The sequence below is a fragment of the Ascaphus truei genome, chromosome 2 (genome assembly GCF_040206685.1).
Source record: "Ascaphus truei isolate aAscTru1 chromosome 2, aAscTru1.hap1, whole genome shotgun sequence".
NCBI classification, from domain to species: domain Eukaryota; kingdom Metazoa; phylum Chordata; class Amphibia; order Anura; family Ascaphidae; genus Ascaphus; species Ascaphus truei.
Genome location: NC_134484.1, coordinates 426,519,975 through 426,542,440, shown reverse-complemented (window position 1 = coordinate 426,542,440; position 22,466 = coordinate 426,519,975). Strand labels below are relative to the sequence as shown.

Genomic DNA, 22,466 nt, shown 5'->3' with positions numbered 1-22,466 from the left:
AACTTTGACTTCTGTATTGTAAACTAATATTATGATGGACTCTTCCCGTTGCACACGTATGCCATGAATCACTTAATAAATGTGTTTGTGTAATGATCGTGGTATTTAATTTGGGATTGAAGATCATTTTAGAGCAACAATATGCGTTTCCTTTAGGCCGAGTCCATGGTGGGTGCGTGCGGGCGCACAACCGTGCTAATGGCTTCACGCTTGCCTTTAGCTTCAACAATTTGTGCACTCTAATTGGAGGGAGCGTGTCGTGGCCGTGACATCACGGGAGCTGGTTCGCCATCATTGGGCGAACCGCTCACGTGACCCGGCCGTCGCGTGAGGAAACTAATGTATTTGTTTCCTCTCGCATCGCGAGCGCCGGCACTTCTGGTCGCGCGCTCTCAGGACAGCCTCATAGAGGCCCACCATTTTGATCACGCAGTGGTCGCGATAACCGTGGACGCGGCCTTAGAAAGGAAGTGAATAATGAATGTGTCCCCCTGTGTCAGATTTCACAAACATGTTCCCGTGTTGCCATTTTCCAATGACATTCATAACAATTGTTGATCATTTCACACAATTTGGAGATGTGTTTGTGGCAAGAGATCCGGACACATTGACAAGCTAAAATACTTATGTTCATGAGAGTGGGGGGGGGGAGGGGGGAAGGGGTGTTGGAGAGATCACACTTTAGTACTATAGGGTTATGTAATTGGATTTCTTACAAAACTAAAAAAAAAAATCTGCAGAAAATTATTTAACCCCATTGATGTTTGAGAATATCAATACATTGCAAAGGAACCCATTCAGGCACGGAAAGAGCCAACATATAATAGAAACACCCTACTACTTAAACACAAAAAGCAGGACATTCACTTGAGCAAATAGTAAGCCTTTAGTAGTCAAAGTGGCCAGCTAGGTCATGGTTTGAGCATAACTAGCCTGTTGGTGGCCCTTGAGGACTGGTGTTCCCCACCTCTGATATATACTATTGTAATACTGGGCAAGCTACTTGCTCTTTTGTACAACAAATTCTCATCACCTGTTGCTAGTGACCTCTGGTAAAGCAGTAAAAAAAATATTAAAAGGATTGGTGCCCAGAATTCAGATACATAATGTATATACACAGTTGTGTGAAAAAGAAAGTACACCCTCTTTGAAGTCTATGGTTTTACATATCAGAACATAATAACAATCATCTGTTCCTTAGCAGGTCTTAAAATGAGGTAAATACAACCTCAGATGAACAACAACAACACATGACATATTAAACCGTGTCATGATTTATTTAACAATAATAAAGCCAAAATGGAGAAGTCATGTGTGAAAAACTAAGTACAACTTATGATTCAATAGCTTGTAGAACCACATTTAGCAGCAATAACTTTAAGTAATTGTTTTCTGTATGACTTTATCAGTCTCTCACATCGTTGTGGAGGAATTTTGGCCCATTCTTCTTTACAACGTTGCTTCAGTTCATTGAGGTTTGTGGGCATTTGTTTTTGCACAGCTCTCTTAAAGTCCAGCCACAGCATTTCAATCGGGTTGAGGTCTGGACTTTGACTGGGCCATTGCAACACCTTGATTCTTTTCTTTTTCAGCCATTCTGTTATAGATTTGCTGGTGTGCTTGGGATCATTGTCCTGTTGCATGACCCAATTTCGGCCAAGCTTTCTCTGTCGGACAGATGGCCTCACATTTGATTCTAGAATACTTTGGTATACAGAGGAGTCCATGGTCGACTCAATGACTGCAAGGTTCCCAGGTCCTGTGGCTGAAAAACAAGCCCAAATCATCACCCCTCCACCACCGTGCTTGACAGTTGGTATGAGGTGTTTGTGCTGATATGCTGTGTTTAGTTTTTGCCAAACGTGGCGCTGTGCATTAAGGCCAAACATCTCTACTTTGGTCTCCTCTGTCCAAAGGACATTTTTCCAGAAGTCTTCTGGTTTGTTCAGATGCAACTTTGCAAACCTAAGCCGTGCTGCCATGTTCTTTTTAGAGAGAAGAGGCTTTCTCCTGGCAACCCTTCCAAACAAACCATACATGCTCAGTTTTTTTCTAATTGTACTGTCATGAACTTTAACATTTAACATGCTAACTGAGGCCTGTAGAGTCTGAGATGTAACTCTTGGGTATTTTGCAATTTCTCTGAGCATTGCATGGTCTGACCTTGGGGTGAATTTGCTGGGATGTCCACTCCTGAGAAGATTGGCAACTGTCTTGAATGTTTTCCACTTTTGAATAATCTTTCTCACTGTAGAATGATGGACTTTAAATTGTTTGGAAATGGCCTTATAACCCTTCCCAGATTGATGGGCAGCAGCAATTGCTTCTCTAAGATCATTGCTGATGTCTTTCCTCCTTGGCATTGTATTAACACACACTTGAATGCTCCAGACCAGCAAACTGCTAAAACTTCAGCTTTTATAGAGGTGGTCACACTTGTGGTGATCAATTAATCAAGTGCATTTGATTAGCAGCACCTGTCTGCTACTTAGCATCTTGATTCCTATTTAAGCAGTAAGGGTGTACTTAAGTTTTTCACACATAGCTTCTCCATTGTGGCTTTATTATTGTTAAATAAATCATGTCACCCTGTAATATGTCATGTGTTTGTATTTACCTAATTTGTAGACCTGCTAAGGAACAGATGATTGTTATTATGTCCTGATATGTAAAACCATAGAATTCAAAGAGGGTGTACTTTCTTTTTCACACAACTGTATATATACATTATGTATCTGAATTCTGGGCACCAATCCTTTTAATATTTTTTTTACTGATTTACCAGAGGTCACTAGCAACAGGTGATGAGAATTTGTTGTACAAAAGAGCAAGTAGCTTGCCCAGTATTACAATAGTATATATCAGAGGTGGGGAACACCAGTCCTCAAGGGCCACCAACAGGCTAGTTTATTATTGTTAAATAAATCATGTCACCCTGTAATATGTCATGTGTTGTTGTTCATCTGAGGTTGTATTTACCTAATTTTTAGACCTGCTAAGGAACAGATGATTGTTATTATGTCCTGATATGTAAAACCATGGAATATATACACACACACACACACACACACACACACACACACACACACACACACACACACACACACACACACACATATATACATACATATACACACACACACATATATATATATATATATATATATATATATATATATATATATACATATATATACTTAGACCTGGTTTTCACTAAAAACTTCTCTCTCTCCGATTTCTCCATTTCTTCTTTTCCTCTCTCTGACCATCACCTCATCTCATTCTCTCTATCTCGCTTCTCCCCTTCTCCACCTCCGTCTACCCCCGGTTTTGCAGAAACCTGCGCTCTATTCACTTACCTGACTGATTCACTTACCTGACCTTACTTTGAGTCCACTTTACACTCCTCCCTCTCCTCTCAGCTCTGCTACAGACCCTGACAACCTGGTCAGGAACTACAACTCTGCCTTGTCCTCCTCTCTTGATCTACATGCCTCGCTTTCTCTCTGCTGCATTCGCCCATCTAACCCTAGACCCTGGTTAAATTACCACATGCGCATGCTGCGTTCCTCCACTCATTGCTCTGAACGCCTCTGGAGGATATCTCATACTCTTGCAGACTTCCTTCACTACAAATTTATGCTATCCTGTTTCAACTCTGCCCTCTCGCAAGCTAAACAAGCCTACTTTTCTTCACTAATAAACATGCACAAGTCTAACCCACGCCGACTGTTCTCTGTCTTTGATACTCTACTCAAACCACCCACAGCTGCCTCTCCTTCCTCCATCTCCGCTCAGGACTTTGCTGACTATTTTAAGGAAAAGGTGGAATCCATACATCAGAACAAACCCTTGGTTTCTTCCTCCCATCCTACACCTCTTCCTAACTCTCCTCCTGCCTTCCTTGACTCTTTTTCCACTGTCTCAGATGAGGATGTGTCGCTGTTGATCGCCTCTTCTCCCTCTACCACTTGCCCTCTTGACCCCATTCCCACCCATCTCCTAAAACCTCTTGCTCCTACTATAATCCCTATGCTGACACACATTTTTAACTCCTCCCTCTGCTCTGGAACCTTTCCATCCTCCTTCAAACATGCAACAGTCATACCATTACTCAAAAACAGCAAGCTTGACCCTACCTGTCTTTCTAACTATCGACCTGTCTCCCTCCTGCCTTTTGCCTCTAAACTTCTTGAACGTCTTGTATTCTCTCGCTTGCTCCATTTTCTCAACACCTATTCTCTCCTAGACCCTCTACAATCTGGCTTCCGCACTGCTTACTCCACGAGAACAGCCCTCACTAAAATAACTGACGACCTCTATGCTGCCAAAGACAGAGGTCATAACACTCTGCTCATATTACTCGACCTCTCTGCAGCATTTGACACCGTGGACCACCCTCTTCTCCTTCACATTCTCCATACTCTTGGTATTCGGAACAAAGCTCTATCCTGGATCTCATCCTACCTCTCCCATCGTACTTTCAGTGTCTCTTCTGCTAACACCTCCTCCTCCTCTATTGATCTCTCTGTGGGGGTACCCCAGGGCTCTGTCCTGGGACCTCTTCTCTTTTCTCTGTACACACTCTCTCTAGGTGACCTAATAACATCTTTTGGGTTTAATTATCACCTCTATGCTGACGACACACAAATATACTTTTCAACACCCGACCTTACACCTGCTGTACAAACCAAAGTTTCTGAATGTCTCTCTGCTATATCATCCTGGATGGCCCTCCGCCGCCTTAAACTCAACATAGCTAAAACAGAGCTCCTCATACTTCCTCCCAAACCTGATCTGACTACCTCCTTCCACATTACTGTTGGAACTACGATCATTCACCCAGTAGCCCAAGCACGCTGCCTAGGGGTCACACTCGACTCCTCTATCACATTCGCCCCTCACATTCAAAACATTTCTAAAACCAGTCGCTTTTTCCTCCGCAATATAACTAAGATACGCCCTTTCCTCTGTTGCTCGACTGCTAAAACTCTGACTCAGGCCCTCATTCTCTCCCGTCTTGATTACTGTAACCTCCTGCTGTCCGGCCTTCCTGCCTCTCACCTGTCTCCCCTACAATTTATCCTAGACGCTGCTGCCAGAATCACTCTACTCTTTCCTAGATCTGTCTCAGCATCTCCCCTCCTGAAATCACTCTCCTGGCTTCCGATCAAATCCCGCATCTCACACTCCATTCTTCTCCTCACTTTTAAAGCTTTCCACTCTTCTGCCCCTCCTTACATCTCAGCCCTAATTTCTCGTTATGCACCATCCAGACTCTTGCGTTCTTCTCAAGGATGTCTTCTTTCTACCCCCTTTGTATCTAAAGCCCTCTCCCGCCTTAGACCTTTTTCACTGACTGCCCCACACCTCTGGAATGCCCTTCCCCTCAGTACCCGACTAGCACCCTCTCTATCCACCTTTAAGACCCATCTTAAGACACACTTGCTTAAAGAAGCATATGAATAGCACTGTGGATATTCTGAACACGATACATAAAGCTTGGCCCCCTGCAGACGCACTTACCAGAACTCCCTCCTACTGTCTCTGTACGTTCTCCCTACCTACCAATTAGACTGTAAGCTCCTCGGGGCAGGGACTCCTCTTCCTTAATGTTACTTTTATGTCTAAAGCACTTATTCCCATGATCTGTTATTTATATTATCTGTTATTTATTTGATTACCACGTGTATTACTGCTGTGAAGCGCTATATAAATAAAGACATACAATACAATACATATATACATATATATATACACATATATATATATATATATATATATATATACATACATATATACATACATATATATATATATATATGCTTCTTTGCATACCCAGTTCACCAACCCCACACTGATGAGACCCATTAAGGTCGAAACAGCTGTCTGTGGGTGGGTTTTCTGGGTATGCACCTTAACCCTGGCTGTGCTCAAAGCTGTGTCCATGCAGCAAGCTTAAGCCTATAGAGAACCATGTTTAAAATGTTTTTTGAAGCAAAAAGTGGCACTGTGTGCTCATTTGCATGTCATTTCCCAGAATCCCTTGCTGCAGTGGAAGTGCTGTGTGCTGGGTGATAATGGTGAAAGGTGGGGTTGCAGACCTGCCTAAGACATGCAGATGAGCATACAGTTGTATTTACATTTGTATATATATATATATATATATATATATATATATATATATATATATATACATATACCCACATACATACGTATGGTGTGTATCTGTACCTTGTTAGCCAAGCTTAATAATCAAAAATGAATAGACGATACCGTTCTGTGGCTAACGAAATGCTTTTATTTGTGCGAGCTTTCGAGATACACTGATCTTCTTCCAAATGTACACAAATTTATGCAACTTTTTGGGACACTTAGCGGTGGCCTAAACCGAGACCGTAGTTTCATGAGTCACTACTGACACAAGAGAACACTCTTCCCATGAGTGCTAAAGGCCATGTGTCTACATACTGCACTATATGAATGCACACACAGCTGTCTCTTACACCTACTAATACACTATGTAATTCCATCCTTATATACCAATAGGGACCACATAGTATCTACACACTAATAGTAATGCTACACCCTCTAACATTTCTACACCTACCATTGGTATACACTCCCACTCCACACACCTTGTGTAAAGCGCTATATACACTGTGGGTGCTGTATAAATTTATATTTACATACATACACACACAAACACACACACACACACACACACACACACTCTTACATCACCAACATATAGGGACCATTTAACACCTCATACTGCACATGGGGAGGGATAGGCTTCAATCACAGATCACATTCCAGGATGCACTGTTTTAAAGTAAAAACCCTTTATTGCGCTATTCATTGTAACACCGCAGGAAGAAGAGATTAGTGTATCTCGAAAGCTCGCGCAAATAAAAGCATTTCGTTAGCCACAGAACGGTATCGTCTATTTGTTTTTTATTTTATAGATGTATGTAGAGGTATCGGTACCGTGTTAGCCGAGCTTTTATAATCAAAAATGAATAGACGATACCGTTCTGTGGCTAACAAAATGCTTTTATTTGTGCGAGCTTTCAAGATCTCTGATCTCTTCTTCTGGCGATGGTACATTGAATGAATCCAGGTTTAACTGAAAAACAGTGCATATAAGAATGTTATCTGTGACTGAAACCTAACACCCCCCCTGTGTAGTATGTGATTTATGACTGGAGGTGTTAAATAGTCCCTGAATGTTAGTGATATAAGAGTGTGTGTGTGTGTGTATCTATGTAAATATAAATTTGTAGAGAGCCCACAGTGTGTACAGCGCTTTACAAAAGGTATTTGTGGAGTGGGAGTGTAAATCAATCGTGTGGGTAGGTGTGGAAATGTAATAGGCTGTAGCATTACTAAAAGTGTGTGTAGATACTATATGGTCCCTATTGGTATATAGGGATGGAATTACATCGAGTATTTGTATGTGTAGGAGACAGCTGTGTGTGCATACATATAGCGCAGTATGTATATGGCCTTTAGCACTCATGTGAAGAGAGTTCTCTCGTGTCAATAGTGACTCATAAAACTTCGGTCTCAGTTTAGGCCCTCGCTAAGTGTCCTGAACAGCTGCATAAAATTGTATTCATGCAACTGTCTCTCTTTCAGTGCTCTAAGATTACCTTTGAGTGTGGCCACCTTCAGATCGTTCATCTTATGGCCAGAGTCAGAGAAATGTTTGCAGACAGGACTGTCTCTTGCTCAGCATGTGATGGTGTAGAAATGCAGATTCATTCTCTTGTTTAGCCCCAGTCCCGTCTCACCTATTTATGCAACTGTTCGGGACACTTAGCGATGGTCTAAACCGAGACCGAAGTTTTGAGAGTCATTATTGACACGAGAGAACTCTCTTCCCATGAGTGCTAAAAGCCATGTCTATACATATTGTGCTATATGTATGCAAACACATCTGTCTCCTACACATACAAATACTCTATGTAATTCCATCCCTATATACCAATAGGGACCACATAGTATCTACACACACTTTTAGTAATGGTACAGCCTCTTACATTTCCACACCTACCCACACCATTGATATACACTCCCACTCCCCCACACACCTTTTGTAAAGCGCTGTATACACTGTGGGCTCTCTACAAATTTATATTTACATACATACACACACACTCTTACATCACTAACATTCAGGGACTATTTAACACCTCAAGTCATAAATTGCATATTACATAGGGGGGTGTTAGTTTCAGTCACAGATAACATTCTTATACTGTATGCACTGTTTTACGTTAAACCTTGCTTCATTCAATGTACCGTCGCCGGAAGAAGAGATCAGAGATCTTGAAAGCTCGCACAAATAAAAGCATTTAGTTAGCCACAGAACGGTATCGTCTATTCATTTTTGATTATTAAAGCTCGGCTAACACGGTACCGATACCTCTACATCTATCTATAAATATATATATATATATATAATATAACGGTATCGTCTATTCATTTTTCATATATATATATATATATATATATAAAAATAATCAGAAATCAAGATTGTGACCGTGTTAGCAGAGGTGCATAAACTGAATACCTTCATCATCCCAGCAACTTTTTCCACTCCCCTTTGCACTCTCACTGCCTTCTGGTAATACTGTTTGGTCTGTTGGCAAGTCGTCTTCTGGCACGCTACCTTCACCATCTGCTGCGTCTGTAACACTTTCCTCTTCCACTATGTGCAATTTGTCTTCATCATCTGAATCAGAATTTGTTTCTAGCACATTGTTATAATTTGTAACTGTGGGGGATAATATGAGAAGACTCAGTTTAGCGAACACAACTAGTAACAATGATGTGTTAATATCATTACAAATCTAAGCATATATAATGAGATCATGTGGCTGATTAGCAAACATCAACAATTAGCAATTCCCCTTGGCCTAGACTGAAAATACTAAACCTCTAATTAGAATACACACACTCATCTTAAATGCAATAATTTAACCACAACAAAAACAAGATCTGAAACTGCATTTAAAAGAAATGTATATGTTAGACAAATATACGAGAGAAAAAAAACATTCATGCTGATGCCCCCAAACAGAATAAAGCAGATCAGGTAAATAATGTAGACAGCGTTCAAACGTAATTAAGTAATTATAATTTTTTTCTTGTATAATCATGACACTAGTCTACATGCATCCTATTGTCGCAGTTTGTTTTAACATATATGTACACTTTTGACATACAATGATGTTGTCTTCACTCCCACATTGTACTGTGCTGCGGAGTATGTTGGCACCAGTTATTTATTTATAACATTTATCTAGCGCCCTTATACAGAGCCTGTATATTAGTTAGTAAAACGTGCGCTTGGTTAGTGGGCAGGGGTTGGGGTCAGGTATCTGGATTTAATCTTGTCGTGGCAGGTGATGGGTCTGACAGTGGGGACTGTGGAAGCTATTGGATCGGTGAGGTGGATGACTTTAGACGTTTTTGGAGAAACTTTAGGAAGGGGTTAGGGTAGGGGAGATCATGGACTTTGGGGAGGGTGGGGTGAGGGAGGGGATGGGATAGGAGTTTAATGGGGGATCATGGAATGTGATGGAGAAGAGATGAGTTTTGAGTTGACTTCTAAAGATACAGTAGTTAGGGAGGTGGCAGATTGGATGTGGTGGGGGAGTTTGTTCCAGTGGAGGGAGGCGAGTAAGGCAAATGATCGGAATTGAGAGGGGGAGTGAGGGTTGAGGCAGTCAGGAAGCGAAGAGGAAGGGGTGTAGCAAGAGATGAGTGATGAAAGGTAAGGAGGAGCAAGACCATGGAGAGATTTGTAGACCAGGGTGAGGAGTTTGAAGAGGGAACGTTACATGTCCAACCTCATCTACTATGTAACATATATATAAATATATATAAATAAAAAAACCACACACACACACATATATATATATATATATATATATATATATATATATATATATATATAACTATAAAATACTAAGTGCGCAAATTGATATAATTTAGACCAAAAAAATAGTAACAGTTGCTGCCTGAAGTTAAGCTACACACAATAGCATATATATAGGGGGAAAGGGGAAACAACGGCGCAAAAGACTGTTAACTATACAATAAAAATTGAGCATAAAAAGACTGGGGGTATAAATTTAGATTGCTGGTTGTTCTGAAATGAAATGAAGAAAAAACAAAATATAGTGAAGTACGTTTAGTAAAAGAATATGCGTAAAAGTAGATCGCTACTTACAAAGTAGCAGATGTAAATAAGCATATAGGATATTATAATCCTCTCCGTCCTGCTGCCTGGAGTTGTGATGTCCCTGTCCTCCACGTGGAACGCCGGAATCCACCGTGCTGGTTCTCCTCTGGCTGCAGCTCTTCTCCTTGACTTCCTGGTGTGCCTCTGATCTCGCGAGACTAGCCCGCTGACGTCACTAAGCCGAGATTTCGTCCGAAATTCGAGTATACAGTCCAGGAGTAATCAAGGGGTTCTGCCAACATGTAGATACTCAATAGGGGAGCTGAAAGTTTGTCTTAGAGCCTCCTCCCTACGCGTTTCGTTCTGGAACTAGGACTTCATCTGGGGAACTAAACGTACTTCACTATATTTTGTTTTTTCTTAATTTCATTTCAGAACAACCAGCAATCTAAATTTATACCCCCAGTCTTTTTATGCTCAATTTTTATTGTATAGTTAACAGTCTTTTGCGCCGTTGTTTCCCCTTTCCCCATATATATATATATATATATATATATATATATATATTTTATACACACTATTCTGCAGACGACTTCATTATCATATATATATATATATATATATATATATATATATATATATATATATATGATAATGAAGTCGTCTGCAGAATAGTGTGTATAAAATATGAGAAACCCTGAGTAGTGCCGTTGTTTCCCTTTTTTTCCTTATACAGATCCAGATTTTTCTTTAATGGATGGTTTGATAACCAAAGTATTTGAGGGAAAGTATTATGTACACTGGCTCAAAAAAAGGCCACGAAATCTGGAAGCGTTGTTGTATAAAATGTGCGCAATCATTTGTTTTTAATATTGAAGGCAGCAAGATGTGCAAAGGGTCACTGTTCAAAACAATGAATAACACAGAGTTAGTGTACCTGTCCTTTTCTGCCATTTAATGAGCTATGCTTACATTCCCTGGTCTAGCCCATGGTAACGAAAAGCAAAGTATTCATACCCGACTCAGAACAGAAAAGCAACAATGTGTAAATATTTAAAGTGTCTGCCTTTCGAACGTCTGTTTCTGTATTTCCGAGGGAACCTGAGGAAAGACGCATGGAGTACATCAGGGGTAGGCTACTCTAGTCCTCAAGGGCCACAAACAGGTCAGGTTTTCAGGGTATTCCTGCCACAGCACAGGTAGCTTAATCAGTGGCTCAGTCTTCAACCAGGAGTCCTTTGAAGCTGAACCGGAATATTTTTAGCTCAATATTTTCTTCCTGGGCAGCTTTTAAAAATGGCAAGTGCAGTCTTTCAATAGGAAGGTGCAACATCATCCATTCTGATAACATGGTGGATTCCTATAGGACAGCAAAAAGCGCAAGGAAAAGAGCTAAAAATAACAGCTCAGCAGCTCTAGGAGGTTCCCTTCGTTCTAATTCCATAAAGTAAAATCTATTTCAGAGAAACGTTAAAAAAAAAAAGAGTGCTTTCATTTTGTTCTGTTCTTCTGTCTGGTTTTGGCCTACAAGTGAAAAAGCTTTTTTTAACGTATCTTGGAAGATGAAAGAAAATGAAACATACATCTGTGCTTTCGTTTTATGGTAAACACAAATGTGTTTTTAAAAAGACTCGGATCTAAATCTATTAGTATTCAAAGTATAGTGGGTGGGAAACGAATGTATTGTCTATGTTCAAGATATTTTCCCATCCATCTTGGACCTGGTCATTCCCCTGGTCTTCTTACTGGCTTACCTGCATGGACACTTTATTACAGCAACACACATCTTTAAAAAGGGACAGTCAAGCCTAGTACAAAAGTGAACCAAGGACAGTGGCATGTTTCATAGGTTAAATATAGCTGTGTGTCCATCTCAAGCATTTTTTTTTTTTACTCCCTTACTGCATTTGTTTTTAATCCCTCTGGTGTAAGGCTAGTCCATGAATCAACCATATTTTATTTGAAGTAGTTGTTTACATTCCCTTGAACTTGCCACCCTTCACTTTCCAATGAAATAGTTCTAGTACTTCTCTTTCTCCGAAAAATGCTAATCTCCTGTACCTTGTTGAAACCCTAGTACAGTGGTTCCCAACCTTTTTTCCATTGTTCACCCCCGCTAGAAAATATTTGTCCTGCGAACCTCTAATTAATAGATCTTATTGCCTACTCATCAGACTCGTGCTAACAAAACTGTGATCCCATGCAGTATAATATCCTGAGCTCATGTGGGGAACACACACACCTAATAAGACCCCAAACTGCAACTCTGTGTGTGCAGACAGCATGGTTGGTATTACTGCAGGAGCTTCCAAAGACACACCCCACAATGCCTTGCTGTTGTAGATGCAAAGCATTGCGGGGAGCAACTTTGGAAGTACCTGCTTTAAAAATGGCAAACACAATTTTATTAAGCGAGGAGTAACGGTCCTTAAACCTAGAAGAGTTCTACATACATCATATAGCAAATGAAAATATCAGTTGTGAGCACATTCACATGTCCTAGACAGGTCTGCAACCCTGCTTTTCCCCATTATCACCTGCATACAGAGCTTCTACTGCAGCAAGGGATTCTGGGAAAAAACATGTACATGAGCAGTGTCACCTTTTCCTTCAAATCCATTTTGACATGGACCCTTATAAGCTTATGTCTGACGCATTACACAGCTTTTCAGCACAGTCTGGGGTAAGATGCATAGCCAGTAACCCTACTCACAGACAGCTGTTTCAACCTTTTGGGTCTCAGCAGTGTGAGGCTGATTATACTGGCTTTGCAATTTGAAGCTTGGATAGGTTTCAACCATACATTAGATAAGTTATGGTGGGTGGAAAAAGTGACAAACATCACTATACATATGAGACACAGAAATAACCTGCACAGACCTAAAGTGAGAAGTGCTAAAGCCAGTTAAATGCAGTGTAAATATTTTTTGATATTTTTTGTATGCTAGAGTGCTACTTTGGGGATTCTTTTTTCTGTGTTGGTTTTCATATCACTGTACATATGTACATCATATACATACACACTTAACCTTTACGTAGGGCCTTTTAATGATGAGACTGTTTGGCACTCCTCAAAGTCACTGGAAAATTGTTAGCTTTGCTCTATTGGTTGATTGCACCGTAATAATGATGCCATCATTCGTCAAACAAAAAAACATACTACTGTTGGTAGTACTATCATTCACCCAGTTGCCCAAGCACGCTGCCTAGGGGTCACACTCGACTCCTCTCTCACATTCAAAACCTTTCTAAAACCTGTTGCTTTTTCCTCCGCAATATTACAAAGATACACACTTTCCTCTGTTGTTCAACTGCTAAAACTCTGACTCAGGAACTCATTCTCTCCCGTCTCGATTACTGTAATCTCCTGCTGTCCGGCCTTCCTGCCTCTCACCTGTCTCCCCTACAATCTTTCCTAAACGCTGCTGCCAGAATCACTCTACTCTTTCCTAAATCTGTCTCAGTGTCTCCCCTGCTGAAATCACTCTCCTGGCTTCCTATCAAATCCCGCATCTCGCACTCAATTCTCCTCCTCACTTTTAAAGCTCTACACTCTTCTGACCCTCCTTACATCTCAGTCATAATTTCTCGCTATGCTCTATCCCGACTCTTGAGTTCTGCTCAAGGATGCCTTCTCTCTACCCCCTTTGTATCTAAAGCCCCCTCCCACCTTAAACCTTTTTCACTGACTGCCCCACACCTCTGGAATGCCCTTCCCCTCAATACCCGACTAGCACCCTCTCTAACCACCTTTAAGACCCACTTGCTTAAAGAAGCATATGAGTAGCACCGTGGCTAATACTATACACATAATACATAAAGCTTGGCCCCCTGCATGCGCACTTACCAAAATGCCACCCTACTGTCTCTGTACGTTCTTCCTACCTACCAATTAGATTGTAAACTCTTTGGAGCAGGGATTCCTCTTCCGAAATGTTACTTTTATGTCTGAAGCACTTATTCCCATGATCTGTTATTTGTATGATTTGTTATTTATAAGATTGTCACGTGTATTACTACTGTGAAGAGCTATTTACACTAATGGCGCTATATAAATAAAGGAAAAAATAGAGATCCAGCGCTCCACGGATTTCAAAATAAATGAATTTATTGTGCCACTCGACGTTTCGACCAACAGGTCTTTTTCAAGTGATTGGGCATGCCCAATCACTTGAAAAAGACCTGTTGGTCGAAACGTCGTGTGGCACAATAAATTCATTTATCTTGAAATCCGTGGAGCGCTGGATCTCTCTTTTTTCCTTAGTGTACTTTGGATTTTGCCTGGCAGGTACTTCCTTCAACCAGCAGCACCGGTAAACTGTATGTTTATTTATTTATAATTTGCGGTGTGCAGCCTTAACCCCCTTTACATTGCTATAAAAATAAAGACATACAGACACACATACATATGTAGCGTATCTACTGGATTCCAGTGTTCCCGACAAAGTGACACTTATGTGTTTTGTGAAAAATAAATATGTAAGCCAGTTACTTTAATGGTGATTACATCGAAGGATGCTAATTACACTTAGAAACGGCTTCTTCTTTCTTTTTGACACACAGCGTTGAAATGCCCCTTTAACTGAGCTTTCCAATGCCCATGGTGCCTACAACACATTGAAGTACAATGCACTGCTGGATCTTCATCGGGATCTCACTCTCATATCTAGCAGTGATTGATATCTTATTACGGCACAGTGATGGAAATAGCAATGTACTGTAGAGAAGAATTCAAAGGCTATAGCTGTACACCTTGGAGATTAGAAGAACAAGAAAGAACGAGTGGCATTGATTCCTTTCATTTTTAATCTCTAACAATTTAAACTCTATTACATTCTGAGGTAGTTGCCCTAAATAAACACATTTTGTTTCTTTCAATTAAACGCCTTTTTGAAACACGTTCACTGCCTCTTCTCTTCTGATACTCGTACTTTGCCTACGTTGGCCTCGTTCAGAAGTCTGAAAATACAAACTAAAATGTTTTCAATAAAGGAAAACTGTTACAGATCGTCAACACTTTTTTCTGTACTGACTTTGCATTTAGATGCTCAGAAAAAACAAAACCAAGAGAACGTTTTATTTAATGCGGTGAAACTCCCCCCCCCCAAAAAATAAAAAGGAGATAAACTGTGTTTAAGTAAACAACATTTACTTTAAAAGAGCAAGCCAAGCAATATGCTACGAGTTCTGTATTATTAGATAATACTTACTACCTTTTTTTTATTTTAAAAATTCAACTCTTAATGCCATTTTTAATGAGTTTTAAGGCCTCGGCCATGTTGCCTGCTTGCTGGCGGAAGCGCGCTAACACGCGCTTCCGCTCAGCACTCAGCCCCTACAGCCGCAATTAGAGCGGCTTTAGTAGGGGCTCACCTGCGCTTCCGCGCGCTTGCGGAAGCGCTGGTCTTAGGGGAATTTAAAATTCCCCCTCTTACCGGCGTGACAGGCCGGTCACGTGAGCGGTTCGCCCAATGAGGGCGAACCAGCTCCGTGACGTCACTGGCCCGCCCCCGGCCAGTGACGTGCCCGCCCCCTTACGGCGAGCAGGACAAGCAACCGCAAGGCCAGGGAAAGCACCCGCTTTCCCTGAGCCTCAGCGCGCATCAGCATGCCAGCGGTAAGCATGTCCGAGGCCTAATTTATGGATAATCCTTTGATTTTCCAGAGCAGGTTTAGCACACTTCCCCAGCAGTGCAAGATATTTGTAAGACTTGTGATAATTTGTTGCCAATATTCCCAGCAGTTGGAGTTGCAAACTGTAACAATAGATAATGTTAACTTGGTGACATAAGAATACATTGTAGCTGCTGAGTTACACTGACTGAAGGATTGATTTAGTGATCCATTTAGTGAACAACCCTGGAAAGCAGGATCTTGCTGATCGATCACGGGACAACCAATCGATTGGCAGCTTAGGTAACTAGTTTTGAATAAAGGTAAATGCTGCATATATTAAAACAAACAAAAAAATGATGCTGCTAGGATTGCCTCTTTAAAGTTGAAAAAAGGTACTTTATGAAATGCTAGGTTCCACAACATATTTTCCTAAATTATAGTGCCAATGGAAAAAGAATAAGACTTTTTACCCCGCCAATGGGAAGCTAAACCAATTATTTCACTTATTCCTACTCCAGTGAAGCCAGGCTGGAGTCATCTATGAATCATTTAGCACTTATGTTATTTTTTCAAAGTCCTTTAAAAAGTTTATTGCCAGTGCTTCAATCTATGCAATACAAAGTCACTTTCATTTTATTGTCATGATGTGAATATTGAAAGGATTACCAAATCAAATTAAACACTGTCAAATATGTTCATGATGCTTGCATATTACAGTCAAGCGTTATTATTATTATTATCGTTTATTTGTAAAGCACCAACAGATTCCGCAGCGCGGTACAATGGGAGTACAGCGATTTGATCATTACATAAAACAGAGTTGCATACAAATAAGGACCAATTTGTACAAACAGAGAGAGGTAATGCCGGCTCTGCTTCTGAGGCCTTATAATCTAGAGGGAATGAGGAAACAGAAAGGTAAAGTGGCTGAACATTGTGGGATGGAGGATACCTCAGGTTGGAGTGACTTCCAGCCACACAGCTGATCCCATTAAGGTTTGAGGGTGGGGATGTTAGGGGGTGTTACATAGTGTGAAGATTGATCCAGCCACACGGAATGTTGGGGGATATCCTGGTGATACGTGGTGGGGAATTCCAGAGTGAAGGGGCAGCACGGGAGAAGTCTTGTAGGCGGGAGTTACAGGTGATAATAAGGTAAGGGGAAAGGCGGATGTCGTGGGCGTTTAGGGAAATATTTGAGGCCGAGGGCTGAGATGTAACGGGGGCAGCATCGTTGAGTGGTTTGTCAGCCAAGAGCTGGGATTTTAAATTTGATTCATGGCATGTTAAATTCATATCATCAAGTCTTTCACTTCTGGCTAAGTTGGCCCATCCTGCATTAAAAGGAATAATTCAACATACGTCAAAGCTGCTGCTTTCCGTTGAAAATCCCTAAAGACTTTAATGGGGATTTTTGGCCAGAATTGCTGCTTTGGCGTATTTAGAATAAGACTTTAAAAGTGTTTAAGCTCACTGACAGATAAGAGGGATAAAAGTAGAAGATTCAATTGGGCATTTTTTGGGCGACCCGACAATTGAAAATAAATTTTTGTCACAGGTAAAAAATAAATACAACTATCTTAAAATCATAGACCCATATAAATGACCGCACAATAGGCATTTTCTGGTGTTACATGTTGGCCTCCTGCATTTCCATGCCAACAGATGACATCTCCATGCTGCTTGGTGATGTGGCCATGCATTCCCTAACCACCGCCCCACCACGGCCCTATGAAAAGCAGCACTTTGGAACATTGTCAGAACGTCCTTCGGCTCAAACATTACATCACAAACAGCATCCCAGAAGCACAGGTGAAGCCAGGGAAATTAACGGAGAATGTCTTGGTAATGGAAATAAAGAATCTCGGTGGCAGTCTTTAGCTCTGTTTATAACATGACTGCTCTCCTGGACATTTAGGATCATATTATCTAAGCAGTGCTGGGCCGCCAAGTTCCCTTCCAGTGCCAGGTCCCTTTTGGAATAGCACCGATTAATAAACACTGTGCTTTATGTCTTCTTTGCTGGTATATTTGAGATAAAATAGTTGAAGTAAGCAAGCTGAAATTATTGTTAAATTACAAAACCAACAAAAGTTATTATTTTTTTTTTTTTGTAATGATGGGGATTTGTTTAAATTGCCTTGGAGATTGAAACCCTTTTTTATTAAGACATAAAAAGCACGTGACATTTGTCTGCATTAACTGGCCATGACTACTTTTTATTCTAACCTCCAATAAAATTACTCTGTACATAGCACCCATAGATATTTTGTCCATCGTTAATATATACCCTGTCACACTTATTTATGACTAAATCTAAAATATTCATGAAACCCGTTGGTTTGCAGCCGTTAACCATTTTATCACCATTAAGGATTGTGTTTATGGCTCCAGAAAGTATGTTTTTGCAGAGTCTGGAAGGTGACGAAGGTAAACTGATACAAGAGAAAGTGGTCGGATTTCAGGTTAGGTATTTATGGTGTTTGGACGGATGATCACGTCAGGCTGTGCTGTTTTTAATGCCTTTTTTTCCCCCCGGAGGTGCAAACTCCTACTGTGTCTCCAAGCAAGGAAATAACTAAAGCAGCCACGGTACTAACGGAAGATATTACAGTTCATGTCAAAGGTTCATTAGTTAAATATAACTGGATTAGTTGCTGAGCAATAACATTTATAAACCGTCTTATCGTTCCGTTGCACTGAGAATAGATCTGTTTTAATGGCTTTAGAAAACTCATGTAAAAACAGCGTTTATTGTATATCAGATCACAACCAGCTATGATCCACGACGGCAATATGCGCTAAATGTATGAGCCGTTTTTAAACAAACTTACAATAAAGGCAATATGTCACACCCTGCCAATGATTCTGTTTCTACTCTTTGCCCAGTGTTTTAAAAACAGATTGACATATTATTTAAAAAAATTGTGCAGTTTGTTAATCGCACTGCCCTGCAATTCTGAAAAGAATGCAATGGTGTTGATCTACACAATCGCAGTATACAACAGTTACGGTATTGTGTCCGAATTATTTTGACGAGAACCCTGTGGAACATCTATCAATTTCACTAACTGGGCTGAGCCTCAAGTAGCTGACAAAACGAGTACTTGGCAGGCAATTAATGCAAATTAATTGCAACAAATACAGGAGAACAAAATCAAACAGGCATGTAGGTAAATGATCACATGGTTCAACGGCCAGTGACTAATTGTTTTATATTTGCAATGACATGACAAATTAGCAGACAAAATACAATGTTGACACCATGTCTAATAAGGACTGTTGTGTTAATGATTTGCCTATGGAAATGTTTAGTAACAAAAAAAAAAGAGAACAAAATTAGGAGCCAGACAGGAGTTTTAGGAGCCAGAGGTTTTGTTGAGCGATAATGTGGGGAGGGTGGAGTAGTGGGGGAAATCGGCAGTTCCAGCTCTGTGTCAGAATATCACTGACAAACTCACACACAGCGACAAAGGGCATATAGGCACAGAGTGGTATATACGTACATAGTGTGGTACTGTATATACAAGGTGTATAGGTATAGACAGTGACTCACAAAGATTCTTCTCTCCCCCCTCCATCCCCACCGCCCCCACAGCCAGATCAAGTTTCACTGGCGGGAAGGAGAGCAAGGGGAGGACTTAGTCCTTGAGTGCTCCCCCTCACTTCTCCTGCAGGCTATTTGCTTCTCCCACATCTCCTGTTGTCACGGTAGGCGGCTCAGTGCCGACTGACCTGTCAGTCACTGCTATGTCCGGCAACATCGCTCCCCAGTCATGGCAGTGACTGACGGGTCAGTCAGCACAGGCGCCAGAGCTGGAATTATAGGCGCCTGGGCGACCAGGTGCCAGGAATTATTCCCTCACTGGTATACTACAATTAGCAAAGATTAATCATTTCTTTATACATCAACCTCTCCATTGCAATCTGATGCAGAAGCCCAGCGGAGGGCTTCAGAGTGCAGTTTTCTAAAATCTCAGACTTGTAATAAAAGTGGAAGAACCCACCTTTTATTATTGTAAATAGAGACACAGACTGATAATCATGCATGTGACTGAACAAAAAGGAGGCCGTTTACTATTCAGTCAATAAGCTCCTGCAAAATCCCATATAACACAGATCCAGAAGAATGCAATAAACCAAATTAGACATAAAAAACAAAAATAAATAAATATATTAGCATAAAACATTTTGCCTTGTAGATTTTGTTTTTACATTCACTTCATGAACATTCACAAAGCAAATGAGGCCAAGTTTCCTCTTCCAAACCAGCAAACGTAAGACCCATCTTTCTCTAGATTATTCTCTTTGTTATGGACTTTGTCTGCTTGTTATGCAAAACAATGATTTTTCTAAGTTAATGGCTCAGTGTTTCAATTAATTTTGTGACGGTAATAAAAAAAAGCAAAGAACAGCCTTTTTGATAAATAAGCAAATAATTACAGTAAGCAGGTCCAGCTTTGTATGCAATACCAGCCTATTCATACAACTAATTACTGAAATACAGATTGGTTTTCAATTAAAAGAGCCACCGTGTCACTAGCAAGGTGGGAAGCCTGATTCCTGTCGGAAGTAGAATAGTTAAAAAGTGCAGGTCACCCTAATGTTACTACTTAAGCGTTTACGCCAATTAGGTAAGCACTGAAGTGAAGAAAGAACACGCAGGTTTGGGCACTGGAGGTATTTATACCATTCCGGAAACCACTAGCTATAAAAGGTAAGACGCAAACTGACACACTTGGGAGGCCTGCTGATTAACAAAGCTCCAGGCCACACAGGAACGTAGCAAGGGGGGGGGGGGGGGGAGAAGAAAAGGTAAAGATACATTTCCTGTACACTATACAGTGCCTACCACAGGGAATCATATTCCAGGTTTACAACTTGGCGCTCATCCAGAATATCGTATGGACGTAAATAGGCAGCACGGCATCCACAGTTTAACATCAAGTTGAGACAAAAGATGTCACCGGGAAATATGTCATACTGTTGGAAAGATTTGCTAGGAATACTGCACTCAGAAAGGTCCCTCGCGTATCTCGCTTGTAGAGTTCCATGTACAGTGCTGCAAACACTGGCAGTGTTCTACTTTGTGTTCCAATTGCCATGAAATAATGTATACATTCATGTGCACAAACACCATCACCAAACTATATCCCAATCTGAATAGGCATGGCAGAAGATAATCAGTTAAAATATAGATTTTTGACAATAACTTTCAAGGAACGTTTGAATACAGCATAATGGCAAAAGAAGAAATCTGTTTCCCAAGACTCAATAAACGTCAACGCTTTTTTTTTTTTTTTCAAGCAATCATTTTTGTGACCAGACACAGCACCACTAATTTAACTGCTGGCCAAACCAGGTTCCTATAATGAAGTGACTTGCCCCAAGGTCACAAGGAGACATGACACTGGGAATCTTACTGGGTTCACCCTCCCCCAAAGGCAGGGCTCTTATCACTAACCTAACTCCTTCAGCCCAGCACCACAAACGCTTGGCCTCACGTTAAGATATCTATATGAAAAACAAACATCTGCCTGACACACACTACTGAGGGGCGGAGATGTAAAGATCACAAGAGATAGTGAGGAACCCATGGCCGACAGATTCATACTACAAAAGACTTTAGCCTGGAAGTAGTGATACAAATAAATAAACTGTATAACTGGCTTCCTTAGAAAGACTCAAATCACCCTTAAAGTAGTTTTTTTACATACTTGCATCCTGTTAAAAATTAAACGATTCGATTTTCCCCGGGTCTCCTATTGGCTACTTATGTTTCTCTGACTAATGATTCATAATTACTATGCAAATAAAGGGCCAAACAGATAACAATTCATCCCTAGTTTTCAGGGCTGACAAACAGGGTTATCTCCACATAACATTGTTAACCATGGCTAAGTTATCTTTCATTTTTTTTTAATACCTTTAGCTGTTTCAGTTTTTGGTGTCAATCAGCTCCATTTACCTATTAAACATGATGTTGACATTCGTAAAGAAATAAAAAACCAATCAGTCTAACGAGTATGCACACATTTTTGGACATTTCTGTAGACCTAAATAAAAATGCAGCCACAAAGAAATGTATATGACCACTTCCCAGTGTTTTTGGTATGTTCTGCGGCATTTTGGAGAAAGTGAAATCAATACTTAAATGCTTCAAAAGACTGCTATATTGCTAGAGGCATTGAATAGCTAGACTACCCTTAATTACCAAAGAAAAGGCTGACATTAACGGATGGTGGCGCAGCTACTGTGCAGGCCCGTGGCAAAATAAAGAAAATAAACGTGATCTATCATGATCTCAGTCATTTATGTGAACTCTATAAGGTGCCCCCGTAAGAAGCCGCTTTCCTCATGCAATATGTTGTTCTATAGATTACAGATACACCAGAACATCATTTTACAGAATGAAATGACTGAATTTGGGAGCCAAGCTGTCCGGAAACATGTGCTGCACAGCTAGTGTTTTCTATTCATCCGAGAGGTATGTTGTGAGTTATAGGTCTGTATGTTCTCATGGTCTTGGTATTTATGGGGTAGATGGAGTCTATTTGGGCAGATACCGTAGTCATGGCTAAAGCATGATTTACAAAAACATACTAGTGTGTGAATGGAGCAGAAGGAGGCATGTGCAGGGTAATATAGGGTGTTG

The 22,466-nt window shown here is 40.7% G+C and overlaps 1 protein-coding gene across 4 annotated transcripts in view; it reads right to left on the bottom strand.

Moving 5' to 3' along the window:
• Nucleotides 1–22,466, bottom strand: part of ZEB1 (zinc finger E-box binding homeobox 1) — a 119,108-nt gene that overhangs the window by 32,346 nt on the left and 64,296 nt on the right. For all 4 annotated transcript variants that reach the window (XM_075587709.1, XM_075587707.1, XM_075587708.1 and 1 more), the window contains one exon: nt 8,579–8,782. In XM_075587709.1, the coding sequence (XP_075443824.1) occupies nt 8,579–8,782 (204 nt within the window). The remainder of the gene's footprint in view (nt 1–8,578; nt 8,783–22,466) is intronic.